The sequence below is a fragment of the Oncorhynchus tshawytscha genome, linkage group LG07, assembly GCF_018296145.1.
Source record: "Oncorhynchus tshawytscha isolate Ot180627B linkage group LG07, Otsh_v2.0, whole genome shotgun sequence".
In the NCBI taxonomy this organism is placed as follows: Eukaryota; Metazoa; Chordata; class Actinopteri; order Salmoniformes; family Salmonidae; genus Oncorhynchus; species Oncorhynchus tshawytscha.
The window spans coordinates 73,814,793-73,833,094 of NC_056435.1; the positions used below are offsets into that span (position 1 = coordinate 73,814,793).

Here is an 18,302-nt window from a genome sequence, read left to right on the forward strand (position 1 = left end):
TCTCTCTGACCAGCTCTTCAAGAAATACTGTAACTAGTTGAGCTTCCTGCTTATGGATGAAAAGAAGGCTAGGTTTACTCTGATGCACCATTGAGCAACTTCCTTTGGAAAATTGAAGTTTTCTTAACTTGGTCTACTATATATTAGTCTGTTTTCTTAACTTGGTCTACTATATATTAGTCTGTTTTCTTAACTTGGTCTACTATATATTAGTCTGTTTTCTTAACTTGGTCTACTATATATTAGTCTACTGTTTTCTTAACTTGGTCTACTATATATTAGTCTACTGTTTTCTTAACTTGGTCTACTATATATTAGTCTACTGTTTTCTTAACTTGGTCTACTATATATTAGTCTGTTTTCTTAACTTGGTCTACTATATATTAGTCTGTTTTCTTAACTTGGTCTACTATAGAGGAGGAAGACTGGAGCAGCTCTTCAATATTAGTCTGTTTTCTTAACTTTGGTCTACTATATATTAGTCTACTGTTTTCTTAACTTGGTCTACTATATATTAGTCTACTGTTTTCTTAACTTGGTCTACTATATATTAGTCTGTTTTCTTAACTTGGTCTACTATATATTAGTCTGTTTTCTTAACTTGGTCTACTATATATTAGTCTGTTTTCTTAACTTGGTCTACTATATATTAGTCTACTGTTTTCTTAACTTGGTCTACTATATATTAGTCTGTTTTCTTAACTTGGTCTACTATATATTAGTCTGTTTCCTTAACTTGGTCTACTATATATTAGTCTGTTTCCTTAACTTGGTCTACTATATATTAGTCTGTTTTCTTAACTTGGTCTACTATATATTAGTCTGTTTCCTTAACTTGGTCTACTATATATTAGTCTGTTTTCTTAACTTGGTCTACTATATATTAGTCTGTTTCCTTAACTTGGTCTACTATATAGTAGTCTGTTTTTTCCAGAACCGACCAGAGAAGCGCCTTCCTGAGCAGTCCCATCTGTTTCATGGTGTGTTATATTACATGCATAACATTTGTATTTTAGTGCCCTCTGTGTTACACTGTGATAGTATCCGTTTTCTCACTGAGTGAATGTAAGCCAATGTATCTGCAGTGTATTTTCTTTGTGAGTAAAATACGATCACAGTGCAGACGAAATTCATCTTTATTCAATTACAACTGAATAATCAAAGGCATTAAGGTCCTATCTGTATGATAAACAGCAGTCATACGTGGATCCACATGTTGGTTGAAGGATATATTGAAGAACAAACCATTTCATTACTCAGCAAACTGTTAATAAACTGATCCTCCACATCCCATTGATTATGGATTTGACTAGATTAATGTTTCTCAATCACTGGGCAAGTATTCAGAAAGCATCTCGGGGGGGGGGCTGGTCAGTTTCTCAATCACTGGACATGTATTCAGAAAGCTCCCCCTGTCCATACAGTATATAATCAGAATGCTCTACAAAAGGGAAAACCGAGATCAGCAGTCCTACTCCGAGAAGCTTTATGGATATGGGCCCTGGTCTCAGGGAGGCTGCTCACTGCTATTTCAGTTCCCAGACTGATCATTTTTATTTAAACAAGAGAAGTACTAGTTGGTCAGAACCCTGAAACAAACTGTAGGGGCCCTGGTACAGAGACACACTGTAGGGGCCCTGGTAGAGACACACTGTAGGGGCCCTGGTAGAGACACACTGTAGGGGCCCTGGTAGAGACACACTGTAGGGGCCCTGGTAGAGACACACTGTAGGGGCACTGTTTTCCTGGTACAGAGACACACTGTAGGGGCCCTGTCTGTTTTCTCAGAGACAGACATGGTTTAGAGACACACTGTCTGTTTTCTTAACTTGGGGCCCTGGTACAGAACAGACATGGTTTAGAGACACACTATCGGGGCCCTGGTAGAGACACACACTGGTAGGGGCCCTGGTACAGAGACACACTGTAGGGGCCCTGGTACAGAGACACACTGTCGGGGCCCTGGTAGAGAGACAGACATGGTTTAGAGACACACTGTAGGGGCCCTGGTCAGTTTCTCAGAGACAGACATGGTTTAGAGACACACTGTCCAGGGGCCCTGGTAGATAACAGAACTGTAGGGGCCCTGGTTTCTCAATACAGCAGACACACTGTTTCTCAATCACTGGACAAGGGGCCCTGGATAGACTGGACACACTGTCTAGGGGGGCCCTGACAAGTTTCAGTTCCCAGACAGACATGGTTTAAAGAGACACACTAGTTGGTCAGGCCCTGGTAGAGACACACACTGTAGGGGCCCTGGTACAGAGACACACTGTAGGGGCCCTGGTACAGAGACACACTGTCGGGGCCCTGGTAGAGAGACAGACATGGTTTAGAGACACACTGTAGGGGCCCTGGTAGAGAGACAGACATGGTTTAGAGACACACTGTAGGGGCCCTGGTAGAGACAGACAGACATGGTTTAGAGACACACTGTAGGGGCCCTGGTAGAGAGACACACTGTAGGGGCCCTGGTACAGAGACACACTGTAGGGGCCCTGGTAGAGAGACACACTGTAGGGGCCCTGGTAGAGACAGACATGGTTTAGAGACACACTGTAGGGGCCCTGGTAGAGACACACTGTAGGGGCCCTGGTACAGAGACACACTGTAGGGGCCCTGGTACAGAGACACACTGTCGGGGCCCTGGTACAGAGACACACTGTAGGGGCCCTGGTAGAGAGACAGACATGGTTTAGAGACACACTGTAGGGGCCCTGGTACAGAGACAGACATGGTTTAGAGACACACTGTAGGGGCCCTGGTACAGAGACACACTGTAGGAGCCCTGGTAGAGAGACAGACATGGTTTAGAGACACACTGTAGGGGCCCTGGTAGAGAGACACACTGTCGGGGCCCTGGTACAGAGACAGAAATGGTTGATCAGCCACAGACTGCTGTAAACAGGAGGGAGAGCTTTACTTCCACTTGAGGTCACAGACCAGCGCTATGTGGTCAGAGGGGTGTGAGACACTGGGGAGGGCCTGACAGGTAGTGACCTCCTGGTGGCTGGGCAGAGGGATCATCTGATCTACCTGCAGCACCCGCGGGTCCATGAAGATATAGTCCAGGCAGCCGTGGAAGCCCCCTACGTAGTTAGTATAGGCCGGCTCCCCGCAGGCGCTACTCAGCTGGAAGGGGTTGGAGACCTCCATGGGACAGAGCTCGTCCGGTCCGTTGGAGCTCCAGTCCGGGTGGGTGCTGTGCAGAACCCCCTGGCTCACCAGCTGGAAGACCCCCGAGGACGGGGTGCTGTTGAAGTCGCCGCAGAAGAGGAGCGAAGCGTCGGGGTAACTCTGGGTGATCACCTGCTGCAGCTGTTTCAGAGCTACTGCCATCTGGACCAGACGTACATTCCCACCTGTGGTGAGGACATAGAACTGTTATAACCATGGAGTATGGACTTGATTCACACTAGTGTGCCAACTCAAACCGTGATAGGTTGGCTTGGATGTTTAGTTTTCAGCATGGTTCCAGCTCGGCTCAGTATGGTAGATGTAACCGTGCCAACCCAGTAGTGTGAAATAGGTCATGTTGTGCTGCATAGCACAACATGGGGCGGCGGGTAGCCTAGTAGTTAGGGCGTTGGGCCAGTGACCGAAAGGTTGCTAGATCGAATCCCCGAAGCCGACAAAGGTACAAATCTGTCGTTCTGCCCCTGAACAAGGGAGTTATCCCACTGTTCCTAGACTGTCATTGTAAATAAGAATTTGTTCTTAACTGACTTGCCAAGTTAAATAAAGATTTAAAAAATAGCTAAGGCCCTGAGTTTGACCTCTGTTTTACCTCACCATGTTACTTGATGAGGAACCCCTCTGGGCTCCTGTAATAAGTGTAATAACACCTCTGGGCTGTAACTAGTGTAGTAACCTACTGCTGATAAAATAACACTTTACCTTTGGGATGCCAGTAGAGGTGGGTGTTGGCAACACAGATCTTCTTGGATGGATCGTTCAGACAGTGAAGGACACTCACCTAGAGAGGAGAACATAAGATCTTAGCCAATCAGAGCCAAACTGAGAGCCCAAAAGCAGATCCTTGAGGGCCTCGGATCCCAACCGGGAGCCAAAACACACCATATTACTGTACCTGTAGTGTGGTAGATCTCTGCATCACCTTCTCCTTCAAGGCAGGGTTGCTGTTCACTCTGTCCGACAGTTCTTTGTGGATAGGGTCTGACGTCAGAGCTTCACTCAGCATGATGTCGTGTTGACTGAGCAGTTTAAACTTTGACCTCCTGTAGTAGGTGGCCAAACCTTCGTGCTGCTTCTCCTTAATCCTGAAGACCCCCTCGAAGCCAAACGCATCCAGGGCCGGAGACAGACTGTCGGCGAACACGCTCTTATCCACTTCCTGAAGGCAGATGACGTCAGCATTATAGCCGGACAGCTCTTTTTTTATCAGACTTTGTCTGTAGTCCAGTTCCAATGCATAGGGAGTACAATAAGGGTAAAGGACGGTTTTGGAGAGGTCTGTTTGTGCGTAAACGTCAGCTAAGATGTTGTATGACACTACTCTGACGGTCATGCCATCTGTGACCTTGTTGGTGTACATGTGTCTGTTGTCAAAGGTACAGGAACCGGGCCCTGCCTCGACTGTACCGGTGGTTACTAACTCATTGTCCATCCCACACCGTTTGCCGTCACCCGGCGTGCACGTCAGTTTAAGCTTGGAGCCAATGTCCATATTTGACGGGATGAACACTCGTTCGCTCCCGGCTTCGGTCCAACTATTCTCTCCTCGATGCTCCTCATCACCTGCACCGGACTTGCTCTCCTTGAACCATTTAAACCGACAGTCTTTTAAATCCCCGAATTCTACCTTGAGCTTCGGGCACACGGGGAACCCGGCCAGTAGAGAAGCGGGCAGCTCTGCCGTGGTGAATGTGGGAGGGTTCCTCTCCACTGTGTACTTACGGTCACCCACGTGTAAGACTGCCCCATCCTGCCAGGCATCGGAGTTTAGAGCATCCTCTGCCACAAAGTCTCCGTCGTAGTACAGCCTCACCGCTGCAGCCGGCTCCTGGGCGTCTGTGGGCGCGCCTTTGTTTTTCTTGTATTTTTTAGCTTTGCCCTGGCCCTTGATGATACTGTTAGCGATCCGTGCCAGTGCTTTGCCTAGCTCCTCGGTCTGGTCCCTGAGCATGTGTTTGTTGCTCCCATCAAGGACGAAGGAAATAGTGAGTTTGGATTCCCACGGGACACATCTTACCACGGCTCGATCCATTCTCCTGTAAAACCGACAAATTATGTTGTAGTTACCCCTCGACGAGATGGGCACGGTGTTTCGGAGAAATAATCTGGAGGCGGTTGTCAAATAGTTTAACATAGGGCCTAGTGCATGAGTGGACAAATAGTCCGCTGTATGAATAGCTAGCTAGTGGAGCGAAAGCGGTGATCTGAAACGTCAAACGTCTAATTCACCAACCGAACAACCAGTAGCTTCCGTTTTCAGAGTAGCAGATTCGATTATGTTAATTGCATAAACTTGACTATGAACTTTAAATAGGGCTGAACATAGTATATATATTTTTTAACGACCATCTCATTCTTTACCACGACTTTATCACGTATTTCGATCATTTCCACGATAGTACTCACTGTTTTTCTCAACTTCTTCTTTTTAACTCAATGGTAAACCTCTTCTAACATATGGCACATACTGCCACCTAGTGTAGACTAGGGGTGTTCTACAAACCTGTTCCGAGGGGAAAAACACCCCTCCCGTAATGAAAGTGGCGTTGGAGTAAACTCTAGTAGCTAGCAAATACCCTAACGCTAACTCCTCCTCCCCACTCCCAGACACTGTCCTCTTATTACGGGATGTGCTCGTTATTTATTTGATTACAATGTTTGTCTACTACTTCATCTGCCAAAACAATGAGTAGAAAGTGCTGTCTCATTCACATTACATACTTCATAGGAGCTGAATCAGACAGACAAACATCTGTCCCTGAACTCTACACACCAGCTGACAAAGCCTACACAGGTAATAATCTTCCTATGTGTTAAGTGTATTATAACTTGGTGATTTTATTGCGAATGGCAACAATGTCACACACCTTGTGCGTCTCGAACCCTGGTCTCCCTGCCCATAGGCAGACCTGCTATCCACTGTTCCACTGGGGTGGCAGGTAGCTTAGTGGTCAGAGTGTAGAGACGGCAGGTAGCCTAGTGGTTAGAGGGGTGGCAGGTAGCCTAGTGGTTAGAGGGGTGGCAGGTAGCCTAGTGGTTAGAGGGGTGGCAGGTAGCCTAGTGGTTAGAGCCTAGTGGGGAGGGCAGGGGTAGGTAGCCTAGTGGTTAGAGGGGTGGCAGGTAGCCTAGTGGTTAGAGGGGTGGCAGGTAGCCTAGTGGTTAGAGGGGTGGCAGGTAGCCTAGTGGTTAGAGGGGTGGCAGGTAGCCTAGTGGTTAGAGGGGTGGCAGTGGTAGCCTAGTGGTTAGAGGGGTGGCAGGTAGCCTAGTGGTTAGAGGGGTGGCAGGGTAGCCTAGTGGAGGGGTGGCAGGTAGCCTAGTGGTTAGAGTGTAGGGTGGCAGTGGCAGGGTAGCCTAGTGGTTAGAGGTAGAGGTGGCCTAGTGGTTAGAGTGGTTAGGGGTGGCAGGGTAGCCTAGTGGTTCAGAGTGGTTAGAGTGTAGAGGCGGCAGGGTAGCCTAGTGGTCAGAGTGTAGAGGCGGCAGGGTAGCCTAGTGGTTAGAGGGGTGGCAGGTAGCCTAGTGCTTAGAGTGTAGAGGTGGCAGGGTAGCCTAGTGGTTAGAGTGTTGGACTAGTAACTGGAAGGTTTCAAGATCCAATCCCTGAGCTGACAAGGTACAAATCTGTCGTTCTGCCCATGAACAACGCTGCTAACCCACTGTTCCTAGGCCGTCATTGAAAATAAGAATTTATTCTTTAACTAACTTGCCTAGTAAAATAAAGGTTAAAAAAAAACTGGCCCATTATTGTGTATCATTTTTGGGAGAGGAACCGAACAGGCCTACCTAAGCAAATCAAATGTTATTTGTCACATGCGCCAAATACAACAGGTGTAGATTTTACCGTGAAATGCTGACTGACGACCCCTTAACCAACAATGCAGAGTTAAAAAGTAAGAGAAGATTAGCAAATAAAAAAGAGGATTTATACTGAACAAAAATATCAACATAACATGCAGCAATTTCAGGGGTTTTAAGGAGTTACAGTTCATATGAGGAAATCAGTCAATTTACATACATTTATTAGGCCCTAATCTAGGGATTTCACATGACTAGGCAGGGGCACAGCCATGGGTGGCCTGGGAGGGCAAAGGCCCACCTACTTGGGAACCAGGCCCACCCACTGGGGAGCCATGCCCAGCCATTCAGAGTCCCCCCCCCCCACAAAAGGGCTTTATTACAGACAGAAATACATCTGTTTCATCAGGTGGCTGGTCTCAGACGATCCCGCAAGTGAAGAAGCTGAATGTGGAGATCCTGGGCTGGTGTGGTTACACGTGGTCCGCGGTTGTGAGGCTGGCTGGACATACTGCCAAACAACATTGAAGGCGGCTTATGGTAGAAAAATTTACTTTAAATGATCTGGCAACAGCTCTGGTGGACATTCCTGCAGTCAGCATGCCAATTGGACGCTCCTTCAAAACTTGACACATCTTTAGCATAGTGTTGTGTGACAAAACTGTACATTTTAGAGTGGCTTGTTATTGTCCCCAGCACAAGGTGCACCTGTGCAGTTTAATCAGCTTCTTGATATGTCACACCTGTCAGGTGGATGGATTATTTTGGCAAAGGAGAAATGCTCACTAACAGGGATGTAAACACATTTGTGCACAACATTTGAGATAAGCTTTTTGTGCATATGGAACATTTCTGGGATCTTTTATTTCAGTTCAGGAAACATGGGACCAACACTTTACATGTTGTGTTTATATTTTTATTCAGTATATTAACACAATAAAAAACAATAATGAGGCTATATACAGGGGGTTCCAGTACTGAATCAATGTGCAGGGGTACCAGGTAGTAATGAGGCTATATACAGGAAGTACCAGTACTGAATCAATGTGCAGGATACCAGGTAGTAATGAGGCTATATACAAGGAGTACCAGTACTGAATCAATGTGCAGGATACCAGGTAGTAATGAGGCTATATACAGGAAGTACCAGTACTGAATCAATGTGCAGGATACCAGGTAGTAATGAGGCTATATACAAGAAGTACCAGTACTGAGTCAATGTGCAGGGGTACCAGGTAGTAATGAGGTTATATACAGGAAGTACCAGGTAGTAATGAGGTAGATGGGTAGGGGTAAAAGTGACGAGGCAATCAGGTTAGTAATAAACAGAGTAGCAGCAGCGTATGTGAAGCGTGTGAAAGTGTGTCTATGTGTGAATGTGTGTGTGTGGCGTCAATACGCATGTGTGTGTATGTGTGTGTTGGAATGTCAGTGTAGTATGTGTGAGTAGAGCCCAGTGAGTGTAGATAGATGTCAGTGCGTTTAAAAAAGGGGGGTCAATGTAAATAGTCTGGGTAGCCATTTGATGAACTGTTCAGCAGTCTTATGGCTTGGGGGTAGAAGCTGTTCAGAAACATTTTGGTCCCAGACTTGGCACTCCGGTACCGCTTGTCATACGGTAGCAGAGGGAACAGTCTATAACTTACGTGGCTGGAGTCTTTAACAATTTTTGGACCTTCCTCTGACACCGCCTGGTATAGAGGTGTTGGATGGCAGGAAGCTCAGCCCCAGTGATATACTGGGCCATATGCACTGCCCTCTGTGGCGCCTTGTGGTCGGATGCCAAGCAGTTGTCATACCAAGCAGGGACGCAGCCAGTCAAGATCAGTGCCAGTCCGTTCTGCCGCCCTAGGCGAGACCAAAAAATGCAGTCTCCGCAAACTGCAATAGTCCTAGTAAGCAAAATGAGGTTGAAAAGACGTCTTAAAGACATATTTTCTAGACATTGAAGTTAAGTTCAATTTATGTTCTTAATGAAAGGTGAAAATACGTATTTTCCCAACGTTGAAATCAGGCTAATTTTTCATTCTGAAAGAAAATTAGAAAATACTTATTTTCAGAATGTTGAAAATACGTAACTTATAGACCAAATCAAGGCTGGTCCAGACCGGAAAATATCTGAACCAAACATAGACGTTTATGATTGGTTCAGATTTGGTCCGGACCGGACAAAAATCTATGTCCATGGATGTTGAATTCAAGGCCATTCTGGACCACACCAAACCTGAACCAAACATAGACCTCTGTGTTTGCCCATCTATGTGGTAAGCCTACCGTTTGTAAAACACCAAAACACCAAACAGGACCAAACAGGACCAATACATTGGCTCGTACTTACTGGGGTGTAGCCTTACCATGTCGGCCGCAATGGAATGTGATGAATGCCCATCCATGTGGTAGGTCCACCATTTGTAAAACAGGCCGTAGCGTTGGCTTAGTTCTGATTCCTGTGACTAAGGATATTTTATCGGAGAAACCTGCATGATGTACAAAGTGTTTGTCTCATTACATTTTCATCCATATTATCTCCAGCCTGTAGGCTACAGAAAAGGCTACAAACTCTTTCTATCATATCCTATATCTGCTACATGATTTATTTATTCTAGATTGGTAGTTTTATGTGTTGTTGTTGGAGGTGCGTCTTGGTCAGTTTAGCTCAGAAAATGCCGCCCTCGTCAATCTTCCGCCATAAAGGGCCGACTGTGGTCAAGATGCTCTCGATGGTAAAGCAGAAGCACTTTTTTAGGATCTGAGGACCCATGCCAAATCTTTTCAGCCTCCTGTGGGGGAAGAGGTGTTGTCGTGTCCTCTTCCCTACAGTATTGGTGTGTTTGGACCATGATAGGTCTTTAGTGACGTGGACACCGAGGAACTTGAATCTCTCAACCCGCTCCACTCCGTCCCAGTCGATGTGAATGGTGGCATGCTCGGACCTCTGTTTCCTGTTGTCCACAATCAGCTCCTTTGTCTTGCTGACGTTGAGGGAGAGGTTGTCCTGGCACCACACTGCCAGGTCTCTGTCCTCCTTCCTATAGGCTGTCTCATCGTCGGGAGTGATCAGGCCTACCCCCATCGCATCGTCGGAAACTTAATGATGGTGTTGGAGTCATGGGTGAATAGGGAGTACAGGAGAGAACTAAGCACCCACCCCTGAGGGGCCCCCGTGTTGAGGGTCAGCATGGCCGATGTGTTGTTACTTACACTCACCACCTGGGGGCGGCCCGTCAGGAAGTCCAGGGTCCAGTTGCAGAGGGAGGTGTTTAATCACAGGGTCCTTAGCTTAGTGATGAGCTAGGAGGGCACTATGGTGTTGAACACTGAGCTGTAGTCAATGAAAAGCATTCTCACATGCATTCTCACATTCTCACTCCTTTTGTCCAGGTGTGAAAGGGCAGTGTGGAGTGCAATAGAGATTGCGTCATCTATGGGTCTGTTGGGGCAGTATGCGAATTAGAGGGGGTCCAGAGTGTCTGGGATGATAGTTTTGATGTGAGCCATGACCAACCTGGTCCTCAGTTTTAATACTTTAATAATAGAGTCACCTGGCTGCTGCATTCTGGTTAATAGAGTCACCTGGCTGCTGCATTCTGGTTAATAGAGTCACCATTCTGGTTAATAGAGTCACCTGGCTGCTGCATTCTGGTTAATAGAGTCACCTGGCTGCTACATTCTGGTTAATAGAGTCACCTGGCTGCTACATTCTGGTTAATAGAGTCACCTGGCTGCTGCATTCTGGTTAATAGATTCACCTGGCTGCTGCACTCTGGTTAATATAGTCACCTGGTTGCTGCATTCTGGTTAATAGATTCACCTGGCTGCTGCATTCTGGTTAATAGAGTCGCCTGGTTGCTGCATTCTGGTTAATAGAGTCACCATTCTGGTTAATAGAGTCACCTGTCTGCTGCATTCTGGTTAATAGAGTCACCTGGCTGCTGCATTCTGGTTAATAGAGTCACCATTCTGGTTAATAGAGTCACCTGGCTGCTGCATTCTGGTTAATAGAGTCACCTGGCTGCTGCATTCTGGTTAATAGAGTCACCTGGCTGCTGCATTCTGGTTAATAGAGTCACCTGGCTGCTGCATTCTGGTTAATAGAGTCACCTGGCTGCTGCATTCTGGTTAATAGTCACCTTGCTGCTGCATTCTGGTAAATAGAGTCACCTGGCTGCTGCATTCTGGTTAATAGAGTCACCTGGCTGCTGCATTCTGGTTAATAGAGTCACCATTCTGGTTAATAGAGTCACCTGGCTGCTGCATTCTGGTTAATAGAGTCACCTGGCTGCTACATTCTGGTTAATAGAGTCACCATTCTGGTTAATAGAGTCACCTGGCTGCTGCATTCTGGTTAATAGAGTCACCTGGCTGCTGCATTCTGGTTAATAGAGTCACCTGGCTGCTGCACTCTGGTTAATAGAGTCACCTGGTTGCTGCATTCTGGTTAATAGAGTCACCATTCTGGTTAATAGAGTCACCTGGCTGCTGCATTCTGGTTAATAGAGTCACCTGGCTGCTGCATTCTGGTTAATAGTCACCTGGCTGCTGCATTCTGGTTAATAGAGTCACCTGGCTGCTGCATTCTGGTTAATAGATTCACCTGGCTGCTGCATTCTGGTTAATAGAGTCACCTGGCTGCTGCATTCTGGTTAATAGAGTCACCTGGCTGCTGCATTCTGGTTAATAGAGTCACCTGGCTGCTGCATTCTGGTTAATAGAGTCACCTGGCTGCTGCATTCTGGTTAATAGAGTCACCATTCTGGTTAATAGAGTCACCTGGCTGCTGCATTCTGGTTAATAGAGTCACCTGGCTGCTGCATTCTGGTTAATAGAGTCACCTGGCTGCTGCATTCTGGTTAATAGAGTCACCTGGCTGCTGCACTCTGGTTAATAGAGTCACCTGGTTGCTGCATTCTGGTTAATAGAGTCACCATTCTGGTTAATAGAGTCACCTGGCTGCTGCATTCTGGTTAATAGAGTCACCTGGCTGCTGCATTCTGGTTAATAGAGTCACCTGGCTGCTGCATTCTGGTTAATAGATTCACCTGGCTGCTGCATTCTGGTTAATAGAGTCACCTGGCTGCTGCATTCTGGTTAATAGAGTCACCTGGCTGCTTCATTCTGGTAAATAGAGTCACCTGTCTGCTGCATTCTGGTTAATAGAGTCACCTGGTTGCTGCATTCTGGTTAATAGAGTCACCATTCTGGTTAATAGAGTCACCTGGCTGCTGCATTCTGGTTAATAGAGTCACCTGGCTGCTGCATTCTGGTTAATAGAATCACCTGGCTGCTGCATTCTGGTAAATAGAGTCACCTGGCTGCTGCATTCTGGTTAATAGAGTCACCTGGCTGCTTCATTCTGGTAAATAGAGTCACCTGGCTGCTGCATTCTGGTTAATAGAGTCACCTGGCTGCTGCATTCTGGTTAATAGAGTCACCATTCTGGTTAATAGAGTCACCTGGCTGCTGAATTCTGGTTAATAGAGTCACCTGGCTGCTGCATTCTGGTAAATAGAGTCACTTGGCTGCTGCATTCTGGTAAATAGAGTCACCTGGCTGCTGAATTCTGGTTAATAGAGTCACCTGGCTGCTGCATTCTGGTTAATAGAGTCACCTGGCTGCTGCATTCTGGTTAATAGAGTCACCTGGCTGCTGCATTCTGGTAAATAGAGTCACCTGGCTGCTGCATTCTGGTTAATAGAGTCACCTGGCTGCTGCATTCTGGTTAATAGAGTCATTTGGCTGCTGCATTCTGGTTAATAGAGTCACCTGGCTGCTGCATTCTGGTTAATAGAGTCACCTGGCTGCTGCATTCTGGTTAATGGAGTCACCTGGCTGCTGCATTCTGGTTAATAGAGTCACCTGGCTGCTGCATTCTGGTTAATAGAGTCACCATTCTGGTTAATAGAGTCACCTGGCTGCTGCATTCTGGTTAATAGAGTCACCTGGCTGCTGCATTCTGGTTAATAGTCACCTGGCTGCTGCATTCTGGTTAATAGAGTCACCTGGCTGCTGCATTCTGGTTAATAGAGTCACCTGGCTGCTGCATTCTGGTTAATAGAGTCACCTGGCTGCTGCATTCTGGTTAATAGAGTCACCTGGCTGCTGCATTCTGGTTAATAGAGTCACCATTCTGGTTAATAGAGTCACCTGGCTGCTGCATTCTGGTAAATAGAGTCACTTGGCTGCTGCATTCTGGTAAATAGAGTCACCTGGCTGCTGCATTCTGGTTAATAGAGTCACCTGGCTGCTGCATTCTGGTTAATAGAGTCACCTGGCTGCTGCATTGTGGTAAATAGAGTCACCTGGCTGCTGCATTCTGGTTAATAGATTCACCTGGCTGCTGCATTCTGGTTAATAGAGTCACCATTCTGGTTAATAGAGTCACCTGGCTGCTGCATTCTGGTAAATAGAGTCACTTGGCTGCTGCATTCTGGTAAATAGAGTCACCTGGCTGCTGAATTCTGGTTAATAGAGTCACTTGGCTGCTGCATTCTGGTTAATAGAGTCACCTGGCTGCTGAATTCTGGTTAATAGAGTCACCTGGCTGCTGCATTCTGGTTAATAGAGTCACCTGGCTGCTGCATTCTGGTTAATAGAGTCACCTGGCTGCTGCATTCTGGTTAATAGGGTCACCTGGCTGCTGCACTCTGGTTAATAGAGTCACCTGGTTGCTGCATTCTGGTTAATAGAGTCACCATTCTGGTTAATAGAGTCACCTGGCTGCTGCATTCTGGTAAATAGAGTCACTTGGCTGCTGCATTCTGGTAAATAGAGTCACCTGGCTGCTGCATTCTGGTTAATAGAGTCACCTGGCTGCTGCATTCTGGTAAATAGAGTCACCTGGCTGCTGCATTCTGGTAAATAGAGTCACCTGGCTGCTGAATTCTGGTTAATAGAGTCACCTGGCTGCTGCATTCTGGTTAATAGAGTCACCTGGCTGCTGCATTCTGGTAAATAGAGTCACCTGGCTGCTGCATTCTGGTTAATAGAGTCAACTGGCTGCTGCATTCTGATAAATAGAGTCACTTTGCTGCTGCATTCTGGTAAATAGAGTCACTTGGCTGCTGCATTCTGGTAAATAGAGTCACCTGGCTGCTGAATTCTGGTTAATAGAGTCACCTGGCTGCTGCATTCTGGTTAATAGAGTCACCATTCTGGTTAATAGAGTCACCTGGCTGCTGCATTCTGGTTAATAGAGTCACCTGGCTGCTGCATTCTGGTTAATAGAGTCACCATTCTGGTTAATAGAGTCACCTGGCTGCTGCATTCTGGTTAATAGAGTCACCTGGCTGCTGCATTCTGGTTAATAGATTCACCTGGCTGCTGCATTCTGGTTAATAGAGTCACCTGGCTGCTGCATTCTGGTTAATAGAGTCACCATTCTGGTTAATAGAGTCACCTGGCTGCTGCATTCTGGTTAATAGAGTCACCTGGCTGCTGCATTCTGGTTAATAGAGTCACCTGGCTGCTGCATTCTGGTTAATAGAGTCACCTGGCTGCTGCATTCTGGTTAATAGAGTCACCTGGCTGCTGCATTCTGGTTAATAGAGTCACCTGGCTGCTGCATTCTGGTTAATAGAGTCACCTGGCTGCTGCATTCTGGTTAATAGAGTCACCTGGCTGCTGCATTCTGGTTAATAGAGTCACCTGGCTGCTGCATTCTGGTTAATAGAGTCACCTGGCTGCTGCATTCTGGTTAATAGAGTCACCTGGCTGCTGCATTCTGGTTAATAGAGTCACCTGGCTGCTGCATTCTGGTTAATAGAGTCACCTGGCTGCTTCATTCTGGTAAATAGAGTCACTTGGCTGCTGCATTCTGGTTAATAGAGTCACCTGGCTGCTGCATTCTGGTTAGTAGAGTCACCATTCTGGTTAATAGAGTCACCTGGCTTCTGAATTCTGGTTAATAGAGTCACCTGGCTGCTGCATTCTGGTAAATAGAGTCACCTGGCTGCTGAATTCTGGTTAATAGAGTCACTTGGCTGCTGCATTCTGGTAAATAGAGTCACCTGGCTGCTGAATTCTGGTTAATAGAGTCACCTGGCTGCTGCATTCTGGTTAATAGAGTCACCTGGCTGCTGCATTCTGGTTAATGGAGTCACCTGGCTGCTGCATTCTGGTTAATAGAGTCACCTGGCTGCTGCATTCTGGTTAATAGAGTCACCATTCTGGTTAATAGAGTCACCTGGCTGCTGCATTCTGGTTAATAGTCACCTGGCTGCTGCATTCTGGTTAATAGAGTCACCTGGCTGCTGCATTCTGGTTAATAGAGTCACCTGGCTGCTGCATTCTGGTTAATAGATTCACCTGGCTGCTGCACTCTGGTTAATAGAGTCACCTGGTTGCTGCATTCTGGTTAATAGAGTCACCATTCTGGTTAATAGAGTCACCTGGCTGCTGCATTCTGGTTAATAGAGTCACCTGGCTGCTGCATTCTGGTTAATAGAGTCACCTGGCTGCTGCATTCTGGTTAATAGAGTCACCTGGCTGCTGCATTCTGGTTAATAGAGTCACCTGGCTGCTGCATTCTGGTTAATAGAGTCACCTGGCTGCTGCATTCTGGTTAATAGAGTCACCTGGCTGCTGCATTCTGGTTAATAGAGTCACCATTCTGGTTAATAGAGTCACCTGGCTGCTGCATTCTGGTTAATAGAGTCACCTGGCTGCTGCATTCTGGTTAATAGAGTCACCTGGCTGCTGAATTCTGGTTAATAGAGTCACCTGGCTGCTGCATTCTGGTTAATAGAGTCACCATTCTGGTTAATAGAGTCACCTGGCTGCTGCATTCTGGTTAATAGAGTCACCTGGCTGCTGCATTCTGGTTAATAGAGTCACCTGGCTGCTGCATTCTGGTTAATAGAGTCACCTGGCTGCTGCATTCTGGTTAATAGAGTCACCTGGCTGCTGCATTCTGGTTAATAGAGTCACCTGGCTGCTGCATTCTGGTTAATAGAGTCACCTGGCTGCTGCATTCTGGTTAATAGAGTCACCTGGCTGCTGCATTCTGGTTAATAGAGTCACCATTCTGGTTAATAGAGTCACCTGGCTGCTGCATTCTGGTAAATAGAGTCACCTGGCTGCTGCATTCTGGTTAATAGAGTCACCTGGCTGCTGCATTCTGGTTAATAGAGTCACCTGGCTGCTGCATTCTGGTTAATAGAGTCACCTGGCTGCTGCATTCTGGTTAATAGAGTCACCTGGCTGCTGCATTCTGGTTAATAGAGTCACCTGGCTGCTGCATTCTGGTTAATAGAGTCACCTGGCTGCTGCATTCTGGTTAATAGTCACCATTCTGGTTAATAGAGTCACCTGGCTGCTGCATTCTGGTTAATAGAGTCACCTGGCTGCTGCATTCTGGTTAATAGAGTCACCTGGCTGCTGCATTCTGGTTAATAGAGTCACTTGGCTGCTGCATTCTGGTAAATAGAGTCACCTGGCTGCTGAATTCTGGTTAATAGAGTCACCTGGCTGCTGCATTCTGGTTAATAGAGTCACCTGGCTGCTGCATTCTGGTTAATAGAGTCACCTGGCTGCTGCATTCTGGTTAATAGAGTCACCTGGCTGCTGCATTCTGGTTAATAGAGTCACCTGGCTGCTGCATTCTGGTTAATAGAGTCACCTGGCTGCTGCATTCTGGTTAATAGAGTCACCTGGCTGCTGCATTCTGGTTAATAGAGTCACCATTCTGGTTAATAGAGTCACCTGGCTGCTGCATTCTGGTAAATAGAGTCACTTGGCTGCTGCATTCTGGTAAATAGAGTCACCTGGCTGCTGAATTCTGGTTAATAGAGTCACCTGGCTGCTGCATTCTGGTAAATAGAGTCACCTGGCTGCTGCATTCTGGTAAATAGAGTCACCTGGCTGCTGCATTCTGGTTAATAGAGTCACCTGGCTGCTGCATTCTGGTTAATAGAGTCACCTGGCTGCTGCATTCTGGTTAATAGTCACCTGGCTGCTGCATTCTGGTTAATAGAGTCACCTGGCTGCTGCATTCTGGTTAATAGAGTCACCTGGCTGCTGCATTCTGGTAAATAGAGTCACCTGGCTGCTGCATTCTGGTAAATAGAGTCACCTGGCTGCTGCATTCTGGTTAATAGAGTCACCTGGCTGCTGCATTCTGGTTAATAGAGTCACCATTCTGGTTAATAGAGTCACCTGGCTGCTGCATTCTGGTTAATAGAGTCACCTGGCTGCTGCATTCTGGTTAATAGAGTCACCATTCTGGTTAATAGAGTCACCTGGCTGCTGCATTCTGGTTAATAGAGTCACCTGGCTGCTGCATTCTGGTTAATAGAGTCACCTGGCTGCTGCATTCTGGTTAATAGAGTCACCTGGCTGCTGCATTCTGGTTAATAGAGTCACCATTCTGGTTAATAGAGTTACCTGGCTGCTGCATTCTGGTTAATAGAGTCACCTGGCTGCTGCATTCTGGTTAATAGAGTCACCTGGCTGCTGCATTCTGGTTAATAGAGTCACCTGGCTGCTGGTTAATAGAGTCACCTGGCTGCTGCATTCTGGTTAATAGAGTCACCTGGCTGCTGCATTCTGGTTAATAGAGTCACCTGGCTGCTGCATTCTGGTTAATAGAGTCACCTGGCTGCTGCATTCTGGTTAATAGAGTCACCTGGCTGCTGCATTCTGGTTAATAGAGTCACCTGGCTGCTGCATTCTGGTTAATAGAGTCACCTGGCTGCTGCATTCTGGTTAATAGAGTCACCTGGCTGCTGCATTCTGGTTAATAGAGTCACCTGGCTGCTGCATTCTGGTAATAGAGTCACCTGGCTGCTGCATTCTGGTTAATAGAGTCACCTGGCTGCTGCTGGTTAATAGAGTCACCATTCTGGTTAATAGAGTCACCTGGCTGCTGCATTCTGGTTAATAGAGTCACCTGGCTGCTGCATTCTGGTTAATAGAGTCACCTGGCTGCTGCATTCTGGTTAATAGAGTCACCTGGCTGCTGCATTCTGGTTAATAGAGTCACCTGGCTGCTGCATTCTGGTTAATAGAGTCACCTGGCTGCTGCATTCTGGTTAATAGAGTCACCTGGCTGCTGCATTCTGGTTAATGGAGTCACCATTCTGGTTAATAGAGTCACCTGGCTGCTGCATTCTGGTTAATAGTCACCTGGCTGCTGCATTCTGGTTAATAGAGTCACCTGGCTGCTGCATTCTGGTTAATAGAGTCACCTGGCTGCTGCATTCTGGTTAATAGAGTCACCTGGCTGCTGCATTCTGGTTAATAGAGTCACCTGGCTGCTGCATTCTGGTTAATAGAGTCACCTGGCTGCTGCATTCTGGTTAATAGAGTCACCATTC

The 18,302-nt window shown here is 46.8% G+C and overlaps 1 protein-coding gene and 1 long non-coding RNA gene across 2 annotated transcripts in view; one reads left to right on the forward strand and one right to left on the reverse strand.

Annotated features, from left to right (window-relative positions):
* Positions 1 to 2,234: 2,234 nt before the first annotated feature.
* pde12 (phosphodiesterase 12) lies at positions 2,235 to 5,585 on the reverse strand. Its single transcript, XM_024428154.2, has 3 exons — positions 4,094 to 5,585; positions 3,901 to 3,979; positions 2,235 to 3,365 (listed from the first exon to the last, which is right to left on the reverse strand). The coding sequence occupies exons 1-3, from the start codon at positions 5,330 to 5,332 to the stop codon at positions 2,923 to 2,925; spliced, it is 1,761 nt and encodes a 586-aa protein (XP_024283922.1). The 5' UTR covers positions 5,333 to 5,585; the 3' UTR covers positions 2,235 to 2,922.
* Positions 5,062 to 18,302, forward strand: part of LOC112255094 — a 56,718-nt gene continuing 43,477 nt past the window's right edge. Inside the window, exons 1-2 of the long non-coding RNA XR_002954232.2 lie at positions 5,062 to 5,183; positions 5,927 to 5,992. This is a non-coding gene — a long non-coding RNA (uncharacterized LOC112255094). The remainder of the gene's footprint in view (positions 5,184 to 5,926; positions 5,993 to 18,302) is intronic.

What these genes read in the sequence shown, in the direction of transcription:
- pde12 (XM_024428154.2), bottom strand. Translation starts at nt 5,332, where the DNA reads ATGTTAAACTATTTGACAACCGCCTCCAGATTATTTCTCCGAAACACC. An exon ending in AGAGATCTACCACACTACAG is followed by an intron (nt 3,980 to 4,093) that starts GTACAGTAATAT and finishes TCTCCTCTCTAG; the next exon opens with GTGAGTGTCCTTCACTGTCT. An exon ending in CCTCTACTGGCATCCCAAAG is followed by an intron (nt 3,366 to 3,900) that starts GTAAAGTGTTAT and finishes TCCTCACCACAG; the next exon opens with GTGGGAATGTACGTCTGGTC.